The sequence below is a fragment of the Histomonas meleagridis genome (genome assembly GCF_020186115.1).
Source record: "Histomonas meleagridis strain 2922-C6/04-10x chromosome Unknown contig_15, whole genome shotgun sequence".
Taxonomy (NCBI): Eukaryota; Parabasalia; order Tritrichomonadida; family Dientamoebidae; genus Histomonas; species Histomonas meleagridis.
In genome coordinates this window covers 289,395-308,743 of record NW_027150778.1, presented here as the reverse complement: position 1 = coordinate 308,743, position 19,349 = coordinate 289,395, and the positions used below count along the sequence as shown (strand labels likewise).

At 29.3% G+C, this 19,349-nt stretch overlaps 6 protein-coding genes across 6 annotated transcripts; 4 read left to right on the top strand and 2 right to left on the bottom strand.

Moving 5' to 3' along the window:
• Positions 1–138: 138 nt before the first annotated feature.
• On the bottom strand, positions 139–858 carry GO595_001812 (uncharacterized protein; the record flags this gene model as incomplete). Its single annotated transcript, XM_067914652.1, has 1 exon — positions 139–858. The coding sequence occupies one exon, from the start codon at positions 856–858 to the stop codon at positions 139–141; it is 720 nt and encodes a 239-aa protein (XP_067778061.1).
• Positions 859–5,662: 4,804 nt separating this feature from the next.
• Positions 5,663–6,505, top strand: GO595_001811 (uncharacterized protein; the record flags this gene model as incomplete). Its single annotated transcript, XM_067914651.1, has 1 exon — positions 5,663–6,505. One exon carries the CDS (start codon positions 5,663–5,665, stop codon positions 6,503–6,505), a length of 843 nt encoding a protein of 280 aa, XP_067778060.1.
• A 3,430-nt stretch (positions 6,506–9,935) lies between these two features.
• On the top strand, positions 9,936–10,757 carry GO595_001810 (Phosphatidylinositol transfer protein; the record flags this gene model as incomplete). The annotated part of the gene is made up of 1 exon (XM_067914650.1): positions 9,936–10,757. The coding sequence occupies one exon, from the start codon at positions 9,936–9,938 to the stop codon at positions 10,755–10,757; it is 822 nt and encodes a 273-aa protein (XP_067778059.1).
• Positions 10,758–11,195: 438 nt separating this feature from the next.
• Positions 11,196–15,191, bottom strand: GO595_001809 (collagen alpha-1(XVIII) chain-like; the record flags this gene model as incomplete). The annotated part of the gene is made up of 1 exon (XM_067914649.1): positions 11,196–15,191. The coding sequence occupies one exon, from the start codon at positions 15,189–15,191 to the stop codon at positions 11,196–11,198; it is 3,996 nt and encodes a 1,331-aa protein (XP_067778058.1).
• Positions 15,192–15,286: 95 nt separating this feature from the next.
• GO595_001808 (GTP-binding protein) lies at positions 15,287–17,017 on the top strand (the record flags this gene model as incomplete). Its single annotated transcript, XM_067914648.1, has 1 exon — positions 15,287–17,017. One exon carries the CDS (start codon positions 15,287–15,289, stop codon positions 17,015–17,017), a length of 1,731 nt encoding a protein of 576 aa, XP_067778057.1.
• Positions 17,018–17,916: 899 nt separating this feature from the next.
• On the top strand, positions 17,917–18,348 carry GO595_001807 (leucine-rich repeat domain-containing protein; the record flags this gene model as incomplete). The annotated part of the gene is made up of 1 exon (XM_067914646.1): positions 17,917–18,348. The coding sequence occupies one exon, from the start codon at positions 17,917–17,919 to the stop codon at positions 18,346–18,348; it is 432 nt and encodes a 143-aa protein (XP_067778056.1).
• Between the last annotated feature and the right edge of the window lie 1,001 nt (positions 18,349–19,349).

Here is a 19,349-nt window from a genome sequence, read left to right as displayed (position 1 = left end):
AAAAATTTAATTCAGAAGTTAATTTATAAATCTTAAGGTTAATTAAGGAGTTTCTTAAATTATTTTTTGAATTCGAATGATAAATTTATCCGATTATAAAAGACCGTTTAAAAATTTGATTTGAATTTTTTGATTTATTTATGCTCCATATTTCCATGATGAGCCGGTGTAGTAACTGTATTCACGGAAGAGTTGGCAAATTGGAAGAATTCCCATACAGTTATTATTTTCGAAATCTTTTTCATCGAAAGCTTGAACCTTATCGATTCGAGTTAAATTTTTAGAAGCCGAAAAGAATAAGAATGGATGCTCAAGTGAGAGCTTGTCTACAACATCTGGACCAATAACTTTCCAAGATGGATCAACAACTGGTGGAGGAACAGTGAAATTAGGTAATGTAGCGTCTTTAGCGTAACCACAAATCACACAGACACCAACGTTGTCTGCATCAATTTTTGGAAGAAGCTTAGAAACAATGTGATCAAGTTCATTCAATGTAGAAATTTCAACGACAATAACAGAATATTCTTTCAACTTGTCATCAATCTTTTGGAAAATCTGGTCCTCTGACAGATCATTAATTTCTTCGACGTTTCCTAAGGATGAATTGTATGTAGACTTTTTCTTTAATATAGATATCTTCATTGGTCCATAATCTTTTAATATGAAATCCACAGTATGATAGTTAACGCCTGTAAGTTGTGTAATCGTGTCATTGCAATCTGAGAATGTTGATAAATAGCCACTTTGACTGCGTTTAGCAAGAATGTCTAAGCTCTGATATTGTCCTGCCTTGGCAACAGGATTCCCAAGAACACCATCAGCAACAAGGATTACTGCTTTTTCGACGATACCCATTAGAATTAGGAAATGCTATGTGAAAAAATTGTTTGAACAAAGCTTGTCAATTTATGTATCGCTCAATAAAATTTTCTGCAAATATGAAGTCTCTTGAGTCTTTGTCTCTTGTTAATTTTTTTATTAATTTTTTTTTTAAAATCATTTCTAACAAATTTTGAAAATAAAAATTGGATTTGGATTACTTAAAACAGTTGATAATTAATGATTGCTAAACAAAAGTATATTGTTATTCCAAACCATATTTAAAGTTTTTATATAAGTCACTATAAGATTTTATTCATTTTCCATCTGATTAATATAGGTGAAATTTTTTTTCATTTAATTGATTTTCATAGTATTACTTAAATTCTTCAACTACTTCAATATTGCAGTAATGTGACATTATTGGCTTTGCTGCTTTCTAATAAACATTAATGTTTCTTGACTTTTCTCTGTTTGGTTCGAAAAAAATGAATAAACCGTTGAAACTTGAACTTTTTTGAAGGGATTTGGTGGTTTAACCGTTTTCTTATAATTTTGGCGGCATTTCTAAAGGAAATTTTTTTACAGAATGACTCAAATTCAGCAAGATACATTTCCAAAGGAAGCAATAGGAAGTAATCCAGCGCTTAATGGTGATAATCCGCTTTATCTTCATTCTGTAAAATTATCTAATTTATTAAATTCCCTAAAATTAACACTAAATTTTAATGGAAAACTCGAATATAATGAAGTAAAAAACATTAGTTCATTAGTATCAAAAATTATTTCTGATCTAACTTCATCAGATTTCGGACCTTCAACAAATATTGGAAATGGACCAACAACTCTTGAGGCTTACAAGATATTAGTTTTTTCGCTGATCATTTTACAAAATAATTCTACAAACCAAAAATTATCAAAAATGCAGCAAAAATATGATGATCTTTTAGAAAGTTCGTCAGATATAACAGCAATTAAATTAGCTTTAGAAACCAGTCAAGCGTCATGTACTAATCTTCAAAAAGAAAATTCACAATTACAAGTTAATTTTGAAAAATATAAGAAAAAGTATGAAAAAAGCAAAAGAGCAAATGCGCTGCTCATTAAGTATCTGATTCAGAAGTTTAATTTACCTCCTGATACCAATCATTCAAACATAATTGAAAATATGAAAAAAGATTTGGATGAACATCCATTAAAATCTGATCAAAAATCTAAAAATCAATCATTTGAACCTGAAATGCTTCGACACGAAAATGAATTCTTAAAACTTGAGCTTAGCAATAACCAACAATTAATAAAAGATATGAATGAAAAGATACTCACTCTTCAAAAGGCACTTGATTCATATGAGAATATCGAAAATTCATCATCTTCAAATACTTTTATATTAGAAAATGATATTAAATCTTTTAAGGAACAATATAAAAAACTTGAATCGCAAAATAAAAATAATAAAAAGAAATTAGAAATGATTAAAAATGAAAATTCTTTAAAGACTGAACAACTAATAAAGAAAAAAGAAGAATTAGAATCAATTAAACTTGAAAATGAAAAATTAACATTAGAAAATGAAGATCTTAAAACGCAAATCCGACAAAATCTTCTTTCTTCATCCCAAAACTTAACAAAAATACAAGAACAACAAATTCAATATTTACAAACTGCGTTACAAGAACTTTCAAATGAAATGGAAAGTGTTAATGATAATCTTATGAAAGAAACAGAAATTAGAAATAAACTTTTCGAAATTGTTCAAAAACAAACAAACGCACTTTCATTTGCAGAGATAACTAATACGAAACTTTCTAATCAATTACATAAAACTAAAGAAGATTCAACAATATTAAATAACAAATTAGAACAATTCAAAAATGATCAAAAAGAAATTATTAACTTACTTAATTCATATTTTGAAGAAAATGAACAAGAAATTCATAAAATGTTAAATGATACATCAATTCCAATACCGAAAAAGATCAATAATATAATTGATCTCATTAAAAAGAATATGAATGAAAGTAAAAAAGAATATTCAAATGAAAAAAATCATAATATAAAAGATGATAAATATAAAGAAGAAAATCATAGATTATTAAATTATATTTCGAATCTTCTTGGTTTTATGGAACAGATTTCTAATAGTGGAGAAATACAAGGATGGTTAATAGATACAAATAATAATCCTTTATTTAGAGAACATTTAATATCTCAATGTAAAAGAGTGGAATCATTTCTAAGAATAAATGATTTGAATTATGAAAATGAAACTAATGATTTCTTTGATTTGCCAAATTATTCTTTAAATGTTGCTTCTCAAATTGAGAATCCAAGTGTTGAAGAATTAATGATTTTATTAAAGCAATCCGCATATGCAAATGATGTTTTAAGAAAGTTTAATGAAGAAATTAAATTACAATGTAAACATTTATTATTTGATATGAAATCAATGCAAAATGAATTAGAAGAAGCAAATAATACATTGCAAGATAAAGTAGAAGAAACTACATCAGATTTACATACAAAACTTGAAGAAGAAAAAGATAAAAACAAAGTTCTGAATAAAATTAAAAATATTTTACGTAACGCAAAAAATCCAAATGACAATTCAATTTTCGTTAAATGTATTGATCTTATTAATCAAAAGAATAATGATAAAGAAGATGAAAATGATCTTAACATTGAAAAATATATTCGTCAACTTGAACATAGATTAAATAAAGCAAATAAGTTAATAACACATAATAAAAATGAATATGAAGGAGTTATTAAGAATTTAAATCTCCAAATGAAATCTAATGCGAAATCTTGGATACAACAAAGTAAACAATATGAAGAAGAAATAAATGGATACAAATTAAAGAACGAAGAAGTTTCCAAACATTTAAAGGAAATCGAAGTAAATGTTATTGAACTTCAAAATTCACTTGAGCAAACTCAAAAAGAAAACAAAGAAATAAAACAAAAATTAGAAACACAAAACAAAGAAATTGAATCATTTCATAAACTTCGTATGGAAGAACTTGAAGCTCAACAAAATGAATTTGAAGAAAAAATTAAAGAACTTCAAAACCAAAAAGAATCCGAAATAAATAATCTAAATAAATGCATTCAAAGCACAGAAAATAAGTCAAAACAAGAACAAAAATATCTTCAACATCTATTTCGTATTGAAATAAAGAAACTTCAAAATGAATGTAATCTTCAAACGCAAAAAGCAGAAGCGCTTCGTTCACATTTCGAGCCAATAATTTCTAACTTAAAGAATAAATTAGCTAAATCAAGAGAATCGGAATTAAATATGCAAAAGCAATATACACAAATGGAATCAGAATTAAAGGAAACAAAAGCTTCACTTTCAAAGCAAAGCATTGATAATAAAATAAAAACTATGAAATTAAAAGCAACAGAAGAAAAAATTCATCGTGAAAAGTCTTCTTATGAAGCACAAATGAGAGTGAAATTAATGGAACTTGATACTGATTATAAAACTAAAATGGAAGAGTTTAAATATCAAAGTTCTCAAGAAATGTATAAATTCCTTCTCATTATATGTGAACAATTTAAAGATTTCTTCGATGAACATGAACCAATATCAAAGTCTTCGATTTTATCACTTCTTCAAAAGGTTTCAAAAGAAATTTCAAATAGTAAATCATTAGTTAATGCAAATGATGAATTAAATTCATTAAGAACAATGCTTTTATTGCAGCCAAATGAATCAATTGTTTATAAAGTTAAACAATTAAAAGAAAAAGTCGACGATTTCGAGAAAAATGAAAAGTTAATACAAGAAGAAAGAATAGAAGCGGATAATATGATAAAGAAAGCAATGTTATTAAATGATAAAGAAAACGCTTCAAAAGAATGGGAGCAATGGGCTAAAAGATTACATTTGTTTATAACAGATCAGTTTTCAATAGCGAAAACACCAAAAGAACTTCAGAATGAACTTGAAGAAGCATTACTGAGTACAATAGGTCAAAGGAAAAATTGGAGAAAAATAGAAATATTAAGAACAGAGAAAAATATTTTCCAATCAGGATTGCTAAATAATAGAGCACCAAGAAAGAAAATATCAATTCTAACTTTAGTAACAGTGTTTAACTGCGTTTACAGAGTGAAAAAGTTGTCGGGTCATTTAAATTATAATGGGTATTTGGCAAATAAAGGTGATGTAATGTATATTAAGGGAAAGCCAACCAAAGAGAAAAAGGAAAAATCGCCAAAAAAATATCCAATTGTTAATCTTGAATAAAAATAAAAAATCTTTCTATCTAAAAACCAAAATGAAAAAATGGGACACCCTATATAACCCCAAATTTAACCTTGCTTGAAAAAGTTGATAAATAAATTGACTTATTTACCCTGAATGTGCTATATGAATATTTTGACATATAAATCAAACAATTTATTTTAAAATAAATACAACAACGTTTGCAACAAAACACGGTAGCAATAAAAGTGATATGATAATTTGTAAAGCATTGTATTGCATTTAATAAAGTATAGAAATAAAAATTGAATTAATACAATTTTCTGAAGGTTCAAAATGTTGAAGAACGGTTCTTTTGTAAGTTCAAACCGCCATAATGGGATGAAGGGCTTCATGTTGACCTTTTGCCATGGAAAACTCATTAATATATTATATGTCACCTTGTTTACATTTACCTTATATCTTATTTGTATGAATATCATCATCAAAGGAGTAAATTTTAGTACTATTATTAGAGTTAACTTATCAAAAACTAATAACAACTTTCTCGAACCAAAAATCGAAGGTCCCGACAATGTACATTATGAAAATAACCAAAGCAAAATGCTCTTTATCATCCTTTCCATGCCCAGGGATGAAAAACCACCCTTTATGCATCAATTCTTTGTATCATCTTTAAATGAACTCGCTGGTTATAAAGCGACCTATATAAACTGGAAGGATTTTAACACAACTAACGAACAAGACATTCCCAACCTTTCTCCACCACAGTATTATACTGATTTAGTTTCTACAATTCGAGTCACATCTACTTTTAACGCTAAAGACATTGATATTTTTCGAAAGACTTACTTTGCACTTTCGTACTTCTACTATGAAACCAACTATAGATGGGTTCATAGGGGCACTGTTGATAACTCTATTAATGTTGGAATTCTCGATAAGTATTATGAATCACTTGAGGAAAAGTATGATCCCCTTAAGCAGCCTGTAATTCTTGGAGGGTGCATAAAGAACAGAGTTTTATCATTTCTTCAAGGCGGCTCTGGTTATTTATATTCACGTAAAGCTGTAGAACTAATTCTTCCGCATTACGAAAATATAATAAGGTCATGCGCATCACACGAAGATGTTTGCCATAATAAGTTCATTCAGTTCTTAAACATTTCGATTTACGATGCGTCTTCGACACACTTTTTGGGTCATAACTTCTTAGCAAATGACATAAAGCGTTTGATGGCTAAGTCATTCGACGATTTAGAGAAATGTCCAAAACTTAATGACATAAATGATACATTACAATGCAGAAGGTTCCATGCTCCAATTAACCAAATTGTGTCGTTGCATCAACATGCAAAAACAGTTGCAGAAGCTATCGAATTGTGCAGAAGTATATTTTCAGCAGACAATGAAATTCATTTTTATTTCCCTGAGGGATCAACTTCGCCGCAACTGTGTAGAGATTAGAAAGATAATGATTAAGAATTTGGACTTTTTGTAGAAAACAATCGGATAATACTGTGGTTTTGGGGATATAGAATGGGTTTGTCATGTCCGAAGTAATGTTAGAAATATAAATAGTAAAATGTTTGAATTTCTAATATGTTGCTATAAACGATCATTATCAACTGAACAAGTTGATGACCGATCATATTTTGACAACATTTCACGTGTGATAAAATTATTGTTTTACCTGACATGTCAGCATCTACAAACGCAGCTGACGAATCTATCGTCTTTTTTTATTAGTATTAACGATTGAACTAGATTGAATAATTTTCATTATTGATGACACTTTCCTCATTGAACGTTTATTTCGAAACTTTGGTCAATATCACTTTTGTAATATCGTCAATATATCATATTCTGGGTGATTTTTTCTTTTATTTTTCCATAATAAAATTAATGATTGTACTAGACAATATAAATTACTTGTTTGAATTGCTTCTATTGAAATCATAATGAAAATTCATTTGCAATAGATATAAATTTAACTACAAAATATTTGAATATCATAACTGAGAAAAATAGGAATATATTGAACGAATGACCTTCCTATAATACATTATAATTCAAGAAAAATTTGGTGATTGTTGGAATACATTAGTGCCTTTGTTCCATATGGTGTTCGGTGAACACTGTTCACAAAATTTGTGAATATATTTTCGAAGTTTTTAAATAATTTATTATTTTACTTTCACAATAGGTTTTCAATTATTACTTTTAAAATAATTTGAGTGATCATGGTCCAACAATACAACTTCATGAATAAAGCAACATTTGTTGTATTGAAGATTTGTCGTTAAATTAACTGTTTATTTTAGCAAAATTAGGGTAGATTAAATCCAAAAAATTCATATATATATATATATATATATATATATATATATTACACCAATATGCTTATTATAATATATATATGCTTATCACCGTATTATTAATACTTGTGTATAATGGAGTATAAAATATGCTTATCATCAACTTTCCTCTAATATCTTATATGAGTAATTCAATTTTAAACAGAGAATAAAAAGATATTATAGATCCAAGTATATAATATATTTTTCAATTAAATAATTTTAATAATTACGTTTAAATAGACCATAAAACAAATCAGAAAAATTGTGCAAAAATTTAAATCGTTTTAAATGGAGTTATTTATTATAAAACAAATCGTTCAACCTTTCTATGTTAAATTAAACATTCCCATTCTGAATATGTTCGAAAAAAATTATGCGATAATACGCACTCATAAGAATTTACATGTAATTCACCCTAAGCGCATCATTAACATCAAGGAAGTCTCATAATACATAAAATCTTTAACATTTTTGTGAGAAATAATAAGTTTATACATGTTGTAAAGCATTAAAAAAGAACAGATATTTTGACACCATCATGTGCAAAAAAATTTCAAGTTGAATAAATCGTTGATATTAAAGGTTATTTAAATTGTTTGTTCAATTCGAGAACAAGGCAACAATGATAGTACAATCAAGGAATTCATCAATCAACTTAAACTTTTTGTAAAATCTGACCGATAGAGAATTGATTGATGTTTGAATCATAAACGATTGTTTTTTATTCAATTTAAATATCCAAAAACATATTTGATCAAATATGAGTAAAAACGAAAAAGAAAGTACAAACAGGGTTTAATAACACAAACCAACAACAGTTACAAAAAACATATTGCATATGATTTTCACATAGCTATTTTGTAATAATAGAACTTTTTTTCAATCGAAATTTGTTTCCGTGGAGTAAGAACACGCACATCCAACATTCCCATTTGCAAGTAAATTCAATGGATCCTAAACGTTATTTTGATTACGCAAAAGTGAACTTGCCAATGCGTCATGATTCAGATTGATTTACTCGTGAAAATAATTTAACACTAAATTCGCAAGCGCTGTGTTAACGCTATAATTTTTGTTCTATTTTTTAGAAATAAATGGAAAAATTGGATATCTGTTGAGCAACTCATACTTTGGCCATTTCTCAACAAAAAATGAGTGGCATAAGTTTGCCCTACGAACGAACAGATGCCAAAACCAAATGAGATATGAAAGGGATCCGAAAAAGTTAGAAATGAATAAACTGAATACGATCCAAAGAGAAAACTGGAGAAAATATTGAGGACATGTAATGTATTTAAACAAAAACATACTTTGGATTGCGTATCCATCAATACCTTTGCGGCGACTTAGGCATATGATAAAATCGTGAATAATAAGGAGGATAAGAATGATAATGAAAAAACACCCAATAGTAAAACTAAAATTATTTGACAAATTACGAGGCGAAATTACTAAAAGAGTAGCTATAGAAAATCCAAAATTACTATTTACAAGAAAATAGAATATGATAGTTTCTAAAGGCCAAGGACGAGAGTGTCTTGATCTAAAAATAGGATAAATGATAATTCTGTATAAATAATAAAGATAGAATAATTTCGATGGAAGTGAATGAAGATTTGTTTTTGCAATATGTTCATACACAAAATTAAATACCGCCGGTGCTGAAATATGTGATATAATAAAAGAAATACGATCTGGCATTTCAATCTTTAACATTGAAGTATTTGGTGTATACAATTTACCATGTGTAACTCTTGCAAAACTTTTGTAAAATAAAATTAATATTGCAAGAGAAACTTGTACAACTGAGTGTAAGTAAAACATTTTTAAACTTGAAAATACCTCAAGAAAAAGATTAAAATCCATTTTGATTAAACGGTCATAACCGTATTTTAGTTAACGGTTTCTATTATTCAGTAAAAACATGCGAAAACCATAAAGTAAATTTAAAAAGACTTCGGAATATTCGTATACAAACACATCTATGTCATTAATTGGAATTTCTTTACTGTGTTATTATATATGTCTGGTATAATATTATTATGAATATTAGTTTTTGTATTAATTGAACCAATTATACGCATGAAATGTGTACATTTGGCCAATAATTCAATGCATAGCCAAAGTAAAATAAGTCATAATTGCATTTTAATGGCAAAAATGGTTCGTGGTGCAAAATCTTCGGTTAGACGGTTGGCATTTATTGACTTTTCTTTGTGGTTTGAATTAGTATTTGGTCGATTGTGACGGTAGGCCACTCAATCGTCGGTGAATGCCATTCAAACATCGACCGGTTGTAAAAAGGGGAATATTATGACATACTTTGCGAATATTTAGGTTAATATCGAAATAAATATAGAATGTATTGAGATTTTAAGTGGAGATATTAATGGGTAGTTTAAATTTCTTTCAAGATATACTGTTTGTTGTTCGAAACTTCGTTTTTTCGATTTTTTATTCCCCTATCAATACCAACGTTATTGAAAAATTCAATTATAACCGGTCAAAAACGTTTACACGATCACTTCTCACATTAAATGAAGATTGTCGAATTTCGTATCTTCATGCCATTCCAACTCCCTTGGTGCCGTGCCGCTTCGAAGTACGCAGTCAACAGGCGTACTACTGAAGAATCTGGAGGAGGTGATGGATTCGAAATTGTTGAAGCTGATAACTTCGAAGAAAATGGACAAGTAGGTCGACATGTACATCGTATATTACACTTCAAAAATCAAGTACCTGCTGCAATTAGATGGGCAGTTCCAGAAAAGTATTCATCTATACATGAAGATAATCGTAACTGCTTCCCTCATTATCAAGCTAACTTCTTTATACCAAACTTAGGTGATGACTTAATTTTTGATACCGAAACAAAGCATTTCGAATATGAAAAAGGTACTCCACTCGAAGAATTCCTTGAAAACACATTAAATAATGTTATGGGATTCAGCCAAAAAGAGCTTAAGAAAAGACAGATTGTATATTTAGATATATTAGATGGAAAAGAATCAAAAAATAAGCAATTTGATATCCACGGATATTCCTTCGAAGAAGGAGGAATCCCACCATTCCCAACAAAGAAGTCACACAGCGACTCTTCAAAGCCTCCACATTGGCTTAAGGGTTACGATGGCCCTCTCGTATGCATTGTTAAAACTGTTAAGTTCAGGCTCAAATTCCACGGCATCCAATCGTTTGTCGAGAAATACGTCACTCAGACAATTATGCCACAGACATACCTTGATACACACCGTTCAATGCTGATATGGATTAATGAATGGTTCCATATGAGTGAAGAGGATTTGATGAACCTTGAAAACAAAACAAAGGATTCGCTTGCACAAAATACATACGAATAAGGCCAATATTCATAAAGATTTTATTCAGAATTTAAATTTCAATATTTTAACCGTTTAATTTTGATCATTGATCATTGAAATATTTCAATAGTTATTATTAAGTTTACAGTAAAAGTGCAATGGAACGCAGATTAGATCACATCACAAAATCTTTGCTGCTTTTCCAAAAATGTGATGAAATATGACATACGCAGCATACTACAGCCTTTTTAAGACGACCCATTAAGGGGTATACCAAAAAATTGGGCTTAATAATTAATGAATCGCTCCAAATATATCAAATCTAAAGGTGAAAACATAAGTAAAACTTTTGTGTTGTCGAAATTTTCTAATTGTTGCAATTATAATTAATATCAAAATGAGAAATCAAATTGTTCTAAAATTAAATCACAAAAACAAAATCCTTCAAAGAAGATTTACTTAATTTTTTAAATCTTCTTATTCTTCCAAGCTTTCCTTTAGCTTTTGATAAAATTCGTCAAGTCCAATTTCTTCATTTTCCTCGGGTATACTTGATCTTTGCAATGACAATTCCCTAAATGATTCATTGATCAAATTTCCTATTTTTGCGATAAACTTTATTGCGTCTGATTTCGTTCTCAATGAAGATATCAAAGGGAAATAGAATCCTTGTAACTTACCATTTTTCCTTGCATATTTTGAAGATTCTTCTTTTAATTTATCGAATACCCATTCAGCGTTTGAAGTATTCCAATCCAACCCATAAACATCAGCAACCTCGATAAGCATATGTTCTCTTGTGTATTTCAACAAATGTTTACATGATTTAATTGACTTAACCCATTTTTCTTCAATATAATCAGTCCATGTATCAACAACAAATAAATCGGCACTTGAAAACTTATCATTGATATCATTCTTTTGTGCTGCTTGTAATGAAATCTTCTCAGCTATAGGTAAATAAAAACTTGTTAAATCAAGTAATTCATTCATTCCAAATACACATATCTTAATACCTTCTTGAAGTTCTTCTTCAACTGAATTCGTTTCAACACATGCGATTTTCTCTTCAATTAAGCGTTCTCGTTCATCATCAGAACAACTCATTAAATCAGTATATGAAGGAACTTTAAAATCAAACATTACTCCATCTCTTAAATAAAGATAAAGATCAGAATTCATTTCGATACATTTGCTTAAAACAATAATAATTGGAATATTTCTTTTCTTAAAGAATAATATTAATTTCTTATCAAGTTCTTGAAGACGTTTTGATCCAGAATTTACAATATACCAGACAACATGAATATGTTTAGAAGCATTATCTGAATCTTCATTTCTTCGATATATTAAATATTTAATGTCGTCAACATATTCAGGTTTCCCTAATTCGAAACCAACAGTATCAAATATATTAAGTGATGACTTAGGTAACTGATGTTTTGTTAAACAATCAGTGACTGCTTTACCACAACCTGCTTTACTAATATCATAACCAAATAATCGATTAATTAAACTTGATTTCCCAACACCTGATTGACCGATAACTAAAATATTTAAAAGTTTTAAGCGACTTCCACTTAAAGCTTTTTGTAACGCAGGTAAATGACTTTGTTGTTCTAATTTCATTTTCTCGATAAGTACTCTATAATCAGGAATATAATATCTTAAAAGATCAATTAATTGTGGTACACCTGTTGGTTGAATAAATCTTTTTACTGGTCCACTATCTATATACATTCCTTTAGCTAAAACACTAATTACGCAAATGTTTTTCATAAGTTCTAATGATAGCTTCCCGACGCCCATTTTTTCTGCATTTTTTATATCTTTATATGTCGGTATATTATAATCATTTTTAATTGATTGTTCCAAATTGTTGTTTTTTGAGATTTGTTTGGTTACAATAATTATAACTGGAATTCCCATTTGAGCAAATCCTTCAATAATTGCAAATTCTGTTTCGACTAAACGTGAGCCAGTACTATTTGAACAATATAATATCATATGAATTAAATCTTCTTTTTTACCTGTTCGTTGTCTTCGAGTGATTTCAGTTTCAATTTGACTCTTATTAACTAAAAATTTTTCATGTTCATATCCACGCGTATCAATTAAAGTAACAGGATAACCTTTTAATGGATATTCAATGATTCCCATTGTACAACTTTGTGTTGAACTTTCGATTGCTACACTTTGTCCAAAAAGTGCATTTGAAAATGCATTAACTAATGATGATTTACCTGCACCTGTTTGACCAATGATTAATATATTTAAATGGGAATAACCTCTACTTGCTTGTGCATCAACAAGTTCATTAAGATCAATCTTTTCATATTGTTCAACATTTGAAGCTTTGAATATATCTTCTCTTTCTTTTATCAGTTTACGAATTACAGAACCATTACCAATATATTGTATGTTCTTTTCTAATAATGATGATATGGATTCACCAAATTGTGACTTTTGTGCTCCTGAAGTAAAATCAGGTATAATACACATGTCATCCATATTATTTCCACTTTTGTTTAATGCCATGCTTTTATTCATTTGTTGTTCAAGTTCTTTAATATTTCGGATCTTATTATAGATTGAAAATGTTTGAATTTCCATTTTATCTTTAAGTAATTTAATTGCTTTCTTCATTTGGATGCATGGACCACTTTTCTCTGTGATTGCCCAACATAAAGAAAATTGAACATGTTGTGATACATTTTCAACATCTCGCATGAAATCTTCAGCTTTAATAGTTAAGAAAGAACGATCATATCGAGCAAATGTAAGCGAAAGATTGAATTTTTCGATAAATTGGAATGGTTCACCTGGATTAATTTCAGTTTTAGTTGATTCTTTGTTTAATAATACAGTATCAATAATGGTGGACTTACCAACTCCTGGTTCCCCAATGACTAAAATATAATAATGACTTGAGTCCGAATTTGATTTCTGGAATTTGGGAATTATTGATTTCATTGTTTTAAATAAAGACTTCTTTGACGTTTTATCAGAGTTTGCCTGTTCATCTTCTTTTTGTTGATAGACACTTGTGCTTGTTTGATATGCGTTTTGTTGTTGATATGTCCTTTGTGTTTGTGGTGGATATCTTTCTTGCGTTTGTGGTGGATATCTTTCTTGTGTTTGTGGTGGATATCTTTCTTGCGTTTGTGGTGGATATCTTTCTTGTGTTTGTGGTGGATATCTTTCTTGCGTTTGTGGTGGATATCTTTCTTGTGTTTGTGGTGGATATCTTTCTTGCGTTTGTGGTGGATATCTTTCTTGTGTTTGTGGTGGATATCTTTCTTGTGTTTGTGGTGGATATCTTTCTTGTGTTTGTGGTGGATATCTTTCTTGCGTTTGTGGTGGATATCTTTCTTGTGTTTGTGGTGGATATCTTTCTTGCGTTTGTGGTGGATATCTTTCTTGTGTTTGTGGTGGATATCTTTCTTGCGTTTGTGGTGGATATCTTTCTTGCGTTTGTGGTGGATATCTTTCTTGTGTTTGTCGCTGATATGAATTTGATGTTTGGCTTTCTGTATTTTGCTGTTCATACCTTTGTTTCATTTGTTCAATTATGCTTCCTTTTCTTTCAACACGTGCTTGTGGCGCTTGATTATTTTGTTCTTGTTGGAATTCTTCTTTTCTTTGAACAGGTGGACTTGGTGTTTTTCTTTGTGATTGCTGATAAGCAGCAGGTTGTGGTGGTTGATACACAGTTGGTCTTTGTTGTTGGTAAGCAGCTGGCTGTGGTGGTTGGTACACAGCTGGTCTTTTTTGTTGATAAGCAGCAGGTTGTGGTGGTTGATATACAGGTGATTTTTGTTGTTGATATGCAGCAGGTTGTGGTGGTTGATAGTTACCACTACCTGGACGTGATGATGATGTATATTTTGGTGTGTTACTTTGTTCTTGTTGCTCGAACTTAAGTCTCAACTCCTCAATTTTAGTGCTTTTCCTTTGAGAAGATACATTAGTTACCGCACGTGGTCTTGCCTGAACATTATTGACACTATTTGCTGAATTTATAATATTAATTATACTTTGGATGCTATTCTTGTTATTCATTGATTGAACTATGAACACTTGTTCTTCTTGACCAAATTCATTTAAAATTTGTTGTTGTAACTTTTCTTGGTTTCCGTCTAATTTCGTTATTACATATAGTACTCTCATCCTCTTCTTAAGTGCTTGTATCATTTGTGCATATTTTGTTATGTCACATGAAGCTGTGACAACATAACAACATACTTCGCATTTAAGGTCCCTTGGTAAGCTTTCATAGTCACTTTCAAAGTGTGAAACATTATTAGAACTATATGTTAAGAACACACGTGAGTTGTTTTCATCTTTATAAACTTCAAAGTCACATTCGTCTATAGGTTCTATTTCCGGGTTGCTTAACATACTGTCCAGGAATTGATTTATTTGGCGAGGAATAGGTCCGGTAATCAACACATTTTTAACAGCCTTTTTCATGTTTCTAAAGTGAGATGTGGCATTTATTTTTCGCAGTGAACCTCCAATTACTTATCAATTTTGATATTATTTTGCTTTTTCATTGTTTTTAATTAATGAATAACCAATATCATCTTTTGGTCGCTGGCCCAAAAAGTTCTGGGAAAGAGAAGATATTATCTTCTCTACTTGATATTCCCATTGAACAGTTTAATAATGCTCTTCCTTTCTTTGAAGTAAGCAAAAACAACATTCCGGTAATATTCATCGATGCAAACCCTGGTTCAAAAGATGAACTTGAAAGGGAACTTGATTCTGAAAGGCTTAAACCTAATCTTTGTTGGTACATACTTCCTGGAGATATACAATCTATAAATCAAAAAGATAAAGAAATTATAGAATGCTTATATGATTACTTTGATACAATTGTATTTGTTATAACTAATGTAGATAACATGGAATCAAGTGTATATAATAATTTGATCTCTGAAATCGTTGAAAATCCTTCAATAATAAAACTTCCACGTTTCGATGATAGATCAGTATTAACAGAAGAATCTGCTCTTTCCCAATTAATAGATAACACTTTCATTTATATTGAACCTGAATATCAATCAAACTGGCAAACACTTATTAATATGCGCAAGGCAACAATTTATCATAATGTAGAAACAAAGCCTGAAACAATTGATTTCGATGGAATTACTCTTGCTGTTCAAGATCAAGAAATTGGTCATTTAAACATTGTTGTTGGAGGAATTTCAGGTGTAGGCAAAAGTACATTAATTAATGCGATTTATGGTGATGACATTTGTCCATCAGGTGTTGGAAAATCGGTATCAAAAGAAATCATTCCTTATGATTTGCCAGGAAAGCCGATAACTATATTTGACACTCCTGGATTTGAACTTGGCGAATCAGATAATTTACAAAATTTACTTAATTTAATTAAAAGAAGAAGAAGTTCACCAAATCCATCTGACCATATACATATTTTATGGTATTGTATTAAAGAAACAAGTCATAGGAATCAAGCAATTGATATACATACAATCAAAGAAGTTGCGAAACTTATTCCAGTATTTGTTGTATATACACTTGCAATTGATCCTTATGCAGCTGTCGAAAACCAAATGAAAGTAATCTTAAATGCTGCTACATATGATGACTTCTTAGAGTTAGAATATAGAAATGCAAGAAAAATTGAATTTAAAAAACTTACCAAATCAAACATTGCAATTCATCGTATAATTTCCAAAGACTTTGAGTCTGCTGCTGGTGTAATACATGCAAGAGGATTAAAAGAGTTCATTAAGCTTCATGAATATTATCTTTATAAGGTTTCAAGTCATATATTAAATACATCACAAGTTAATGATATCGAAGCATATGCAAGTGCAGCTCATCAATTCCTTGGCCAATTTATTCTTAATTCAGGAATTCCAAAAAATGTTGTCATATATGAAGAGAGCCTGAATAAATTTGCGCCAATTATTACTGACTTATTAATCGGGATTTGTCGCGCTTTTAATCTTCCAATTGAAAAAGGCGAACTTGCTGAATTAGCTTTAATTCTACCAAAAGAATCAGATATAAAAGAAGGAATTTTATCATTAGGATCAATTGTACTTGGCGTCGTGGGTAAAGTTATTCCTTTCCTTTCCGGTGTAACACCAACAATTGAATCTGTACTTCAGTCTCTTCTTCGTAGAAGTGGTAAAGATGCGTTGTTAACAATTGGAAACATATTTATCGACGTTTTGACCGACTTATCGAATAGCAAAGTCCAACTTAGCATAACGAACATCTTAAGGGTTTACAAGGAAAGAATGGAAGAAGGTGCGTAAAACATAACACTTGGATTCTAAAGGAATCTTAAAAAAAATGTTTTGTTGGTTTTTTATCATAACATATGTTAAAGTGCCTGTTTGAGCATTGTGTGGGTTTATGATTTTAACAAAATATTTTAGTTAAAAATTTTTAACACGAAAGTAAAGTGTCGAAGTATAAATTAAGTGAGGGAATAACCAAAGCTTGCTTACGATGATATAAAGCATGAGTAAAAATAAATATAATTCATGCTTAAGGCTTTTGGCATTTGTGACGTATGTCTAAAAATAAAAATGCCGTTTTGACATGTTATATGAAAATAACTGTGTATGAAACAGACTTAGTTAAAAATATCGATGTTTCAATGGAAATTCTTGATGTTTGTGTTCATGTTTAAATTTTAAATGAAATGTTTTGGAGATATTCTACTAAATTAATGGCACACACATGAGACAAGAATTAAGTCATCAAATTTTGTAAGTCTTTTTATGCTTTGAAAGCACAAAGAAAAAATAAACGTGCATTCAAAAATGAAAAAAAAAAAATTGTTGAATCGAGTGATTTAAATTTCATTCAAGTGATATCTTTAAGTATTTACCTCTGCACGAAGTTAAATTTAAAAATGAATGTTAATTAATGCTGCGTTAAAATATTTATGAAATAAATGTATATAGATAAATATTTAATAACTCAAAACATAATTTTATAAAAATTTATTTACATTGTATTTCTGGTAATTTGTATTTTTCCGACTTGTTTCGACGTGATTCAACAAAACAATTAACTACTTAGTATTTTGATCCGAAGAATTGGAGTTAATGTATTTTCATATTGCAGATCATTAGTAAATATTACAATTCCAAACAATGTAACAGAAATTGGAATTTCTGCTTTTGCATTTTGTTCCAAACTTCAAATGATAAAAGTTTCCAGCGAAAATGCAAATTATTCCAATTATAACGAGGATGGGATTTTATATAACAAAAACATCACTAAAATCATTTGTTATCCATGCGGGAAAACAAACGAAACATATACATTCCCAACAAATGTCAGTGTAATTGGTGTTAATGCATTCTCTAATTGTATCTCATTAAGGAACATCGAAATTCCATGCAATATAACATCAGTTGGAGATAATGCATTTGCATCATGCTGCAATCTCACATGTATTTTTTATTATGGCGAAACAGTACCAACGAATACATCGAATGTATTTGATAATAATTTAATCAGAAGTGTCATGACAATCGATTTCTATAGGGGCCAAACATTCTGCGGTATAAATGTCAGTAAAGGAACAGTCATTGATGAATGTCTCCCACCAACGCAATCGTTCACACAATAGAACAAATACTCAAACACATTTACCAAGTCTAATACATTAACGAAATCAAATCCATATACCAAATCTAATAAACTAACGAAGTCATATGAAATTTCATTTGTTGTTTCAAATTCATTTACTTTTTCATATTCGAATGGTATAACATTAACGAATAACATTAACACAATCATTATCTATTACGCAAACAATACGTGTTTATAAATAGACGTATTCGAATTCATTTTCTGTTTCTATTTTTAATTCGGTATTAACTTACGTTTTGAGTGAATTTATTTATTACTAATATACTGTTGTTGTATATTCGACTTATTACATATACTATAGTAATTTCTTTACAATTATATATCAAAATGAAAATATTAAAGATGATAATAAAAACACAATAATACTTATAAGTGTATGCTTTGCAGTTGTCGTAATTGTAATAATTGCAATACTTATCATAGTTTTGGTGCGAATTCATAATAAAAAACAAATAAGTAATGAACAAGAAGCAAAAAGTTTCAAAGAAAATCAAAATGAAAAAGAAAATACATTTGCAATGGGAACATCAACGAATAATATTGATGATGATCCATTTGCTGATGATTTCAAAGAAGAAAAATTCATTAATTATATTTAACATAAAAACATTTGCTTAATGCAGTAAAAATAATCGGTAAAACTTAAATTTACCAGTTGAATAATATTTTTAGCATGAGATATGTTGTGTTTTTTTATTTAACTGCATAATATCACTGCTAATTTATTAGATATGGACATTAATAATATATCAAAATCAAAACTTCAACAAAATTTAAATTTAAAATTTACTAAAACGAATTTTCACTTTGAATAATTTCTTTATTAAAATCATTAATTCAGTTTCCCTTCGAAGTAATTCCTTATCCAATTTGGGGGCATTTTCTCGTTTGGCTTCCCCTTCTCGTTGAGCAGGCCTGCCTTAATAATTCTCTTCTTCTCCTGCGCGACGGGCCCCTCGCCCCAACTTCAGATATATG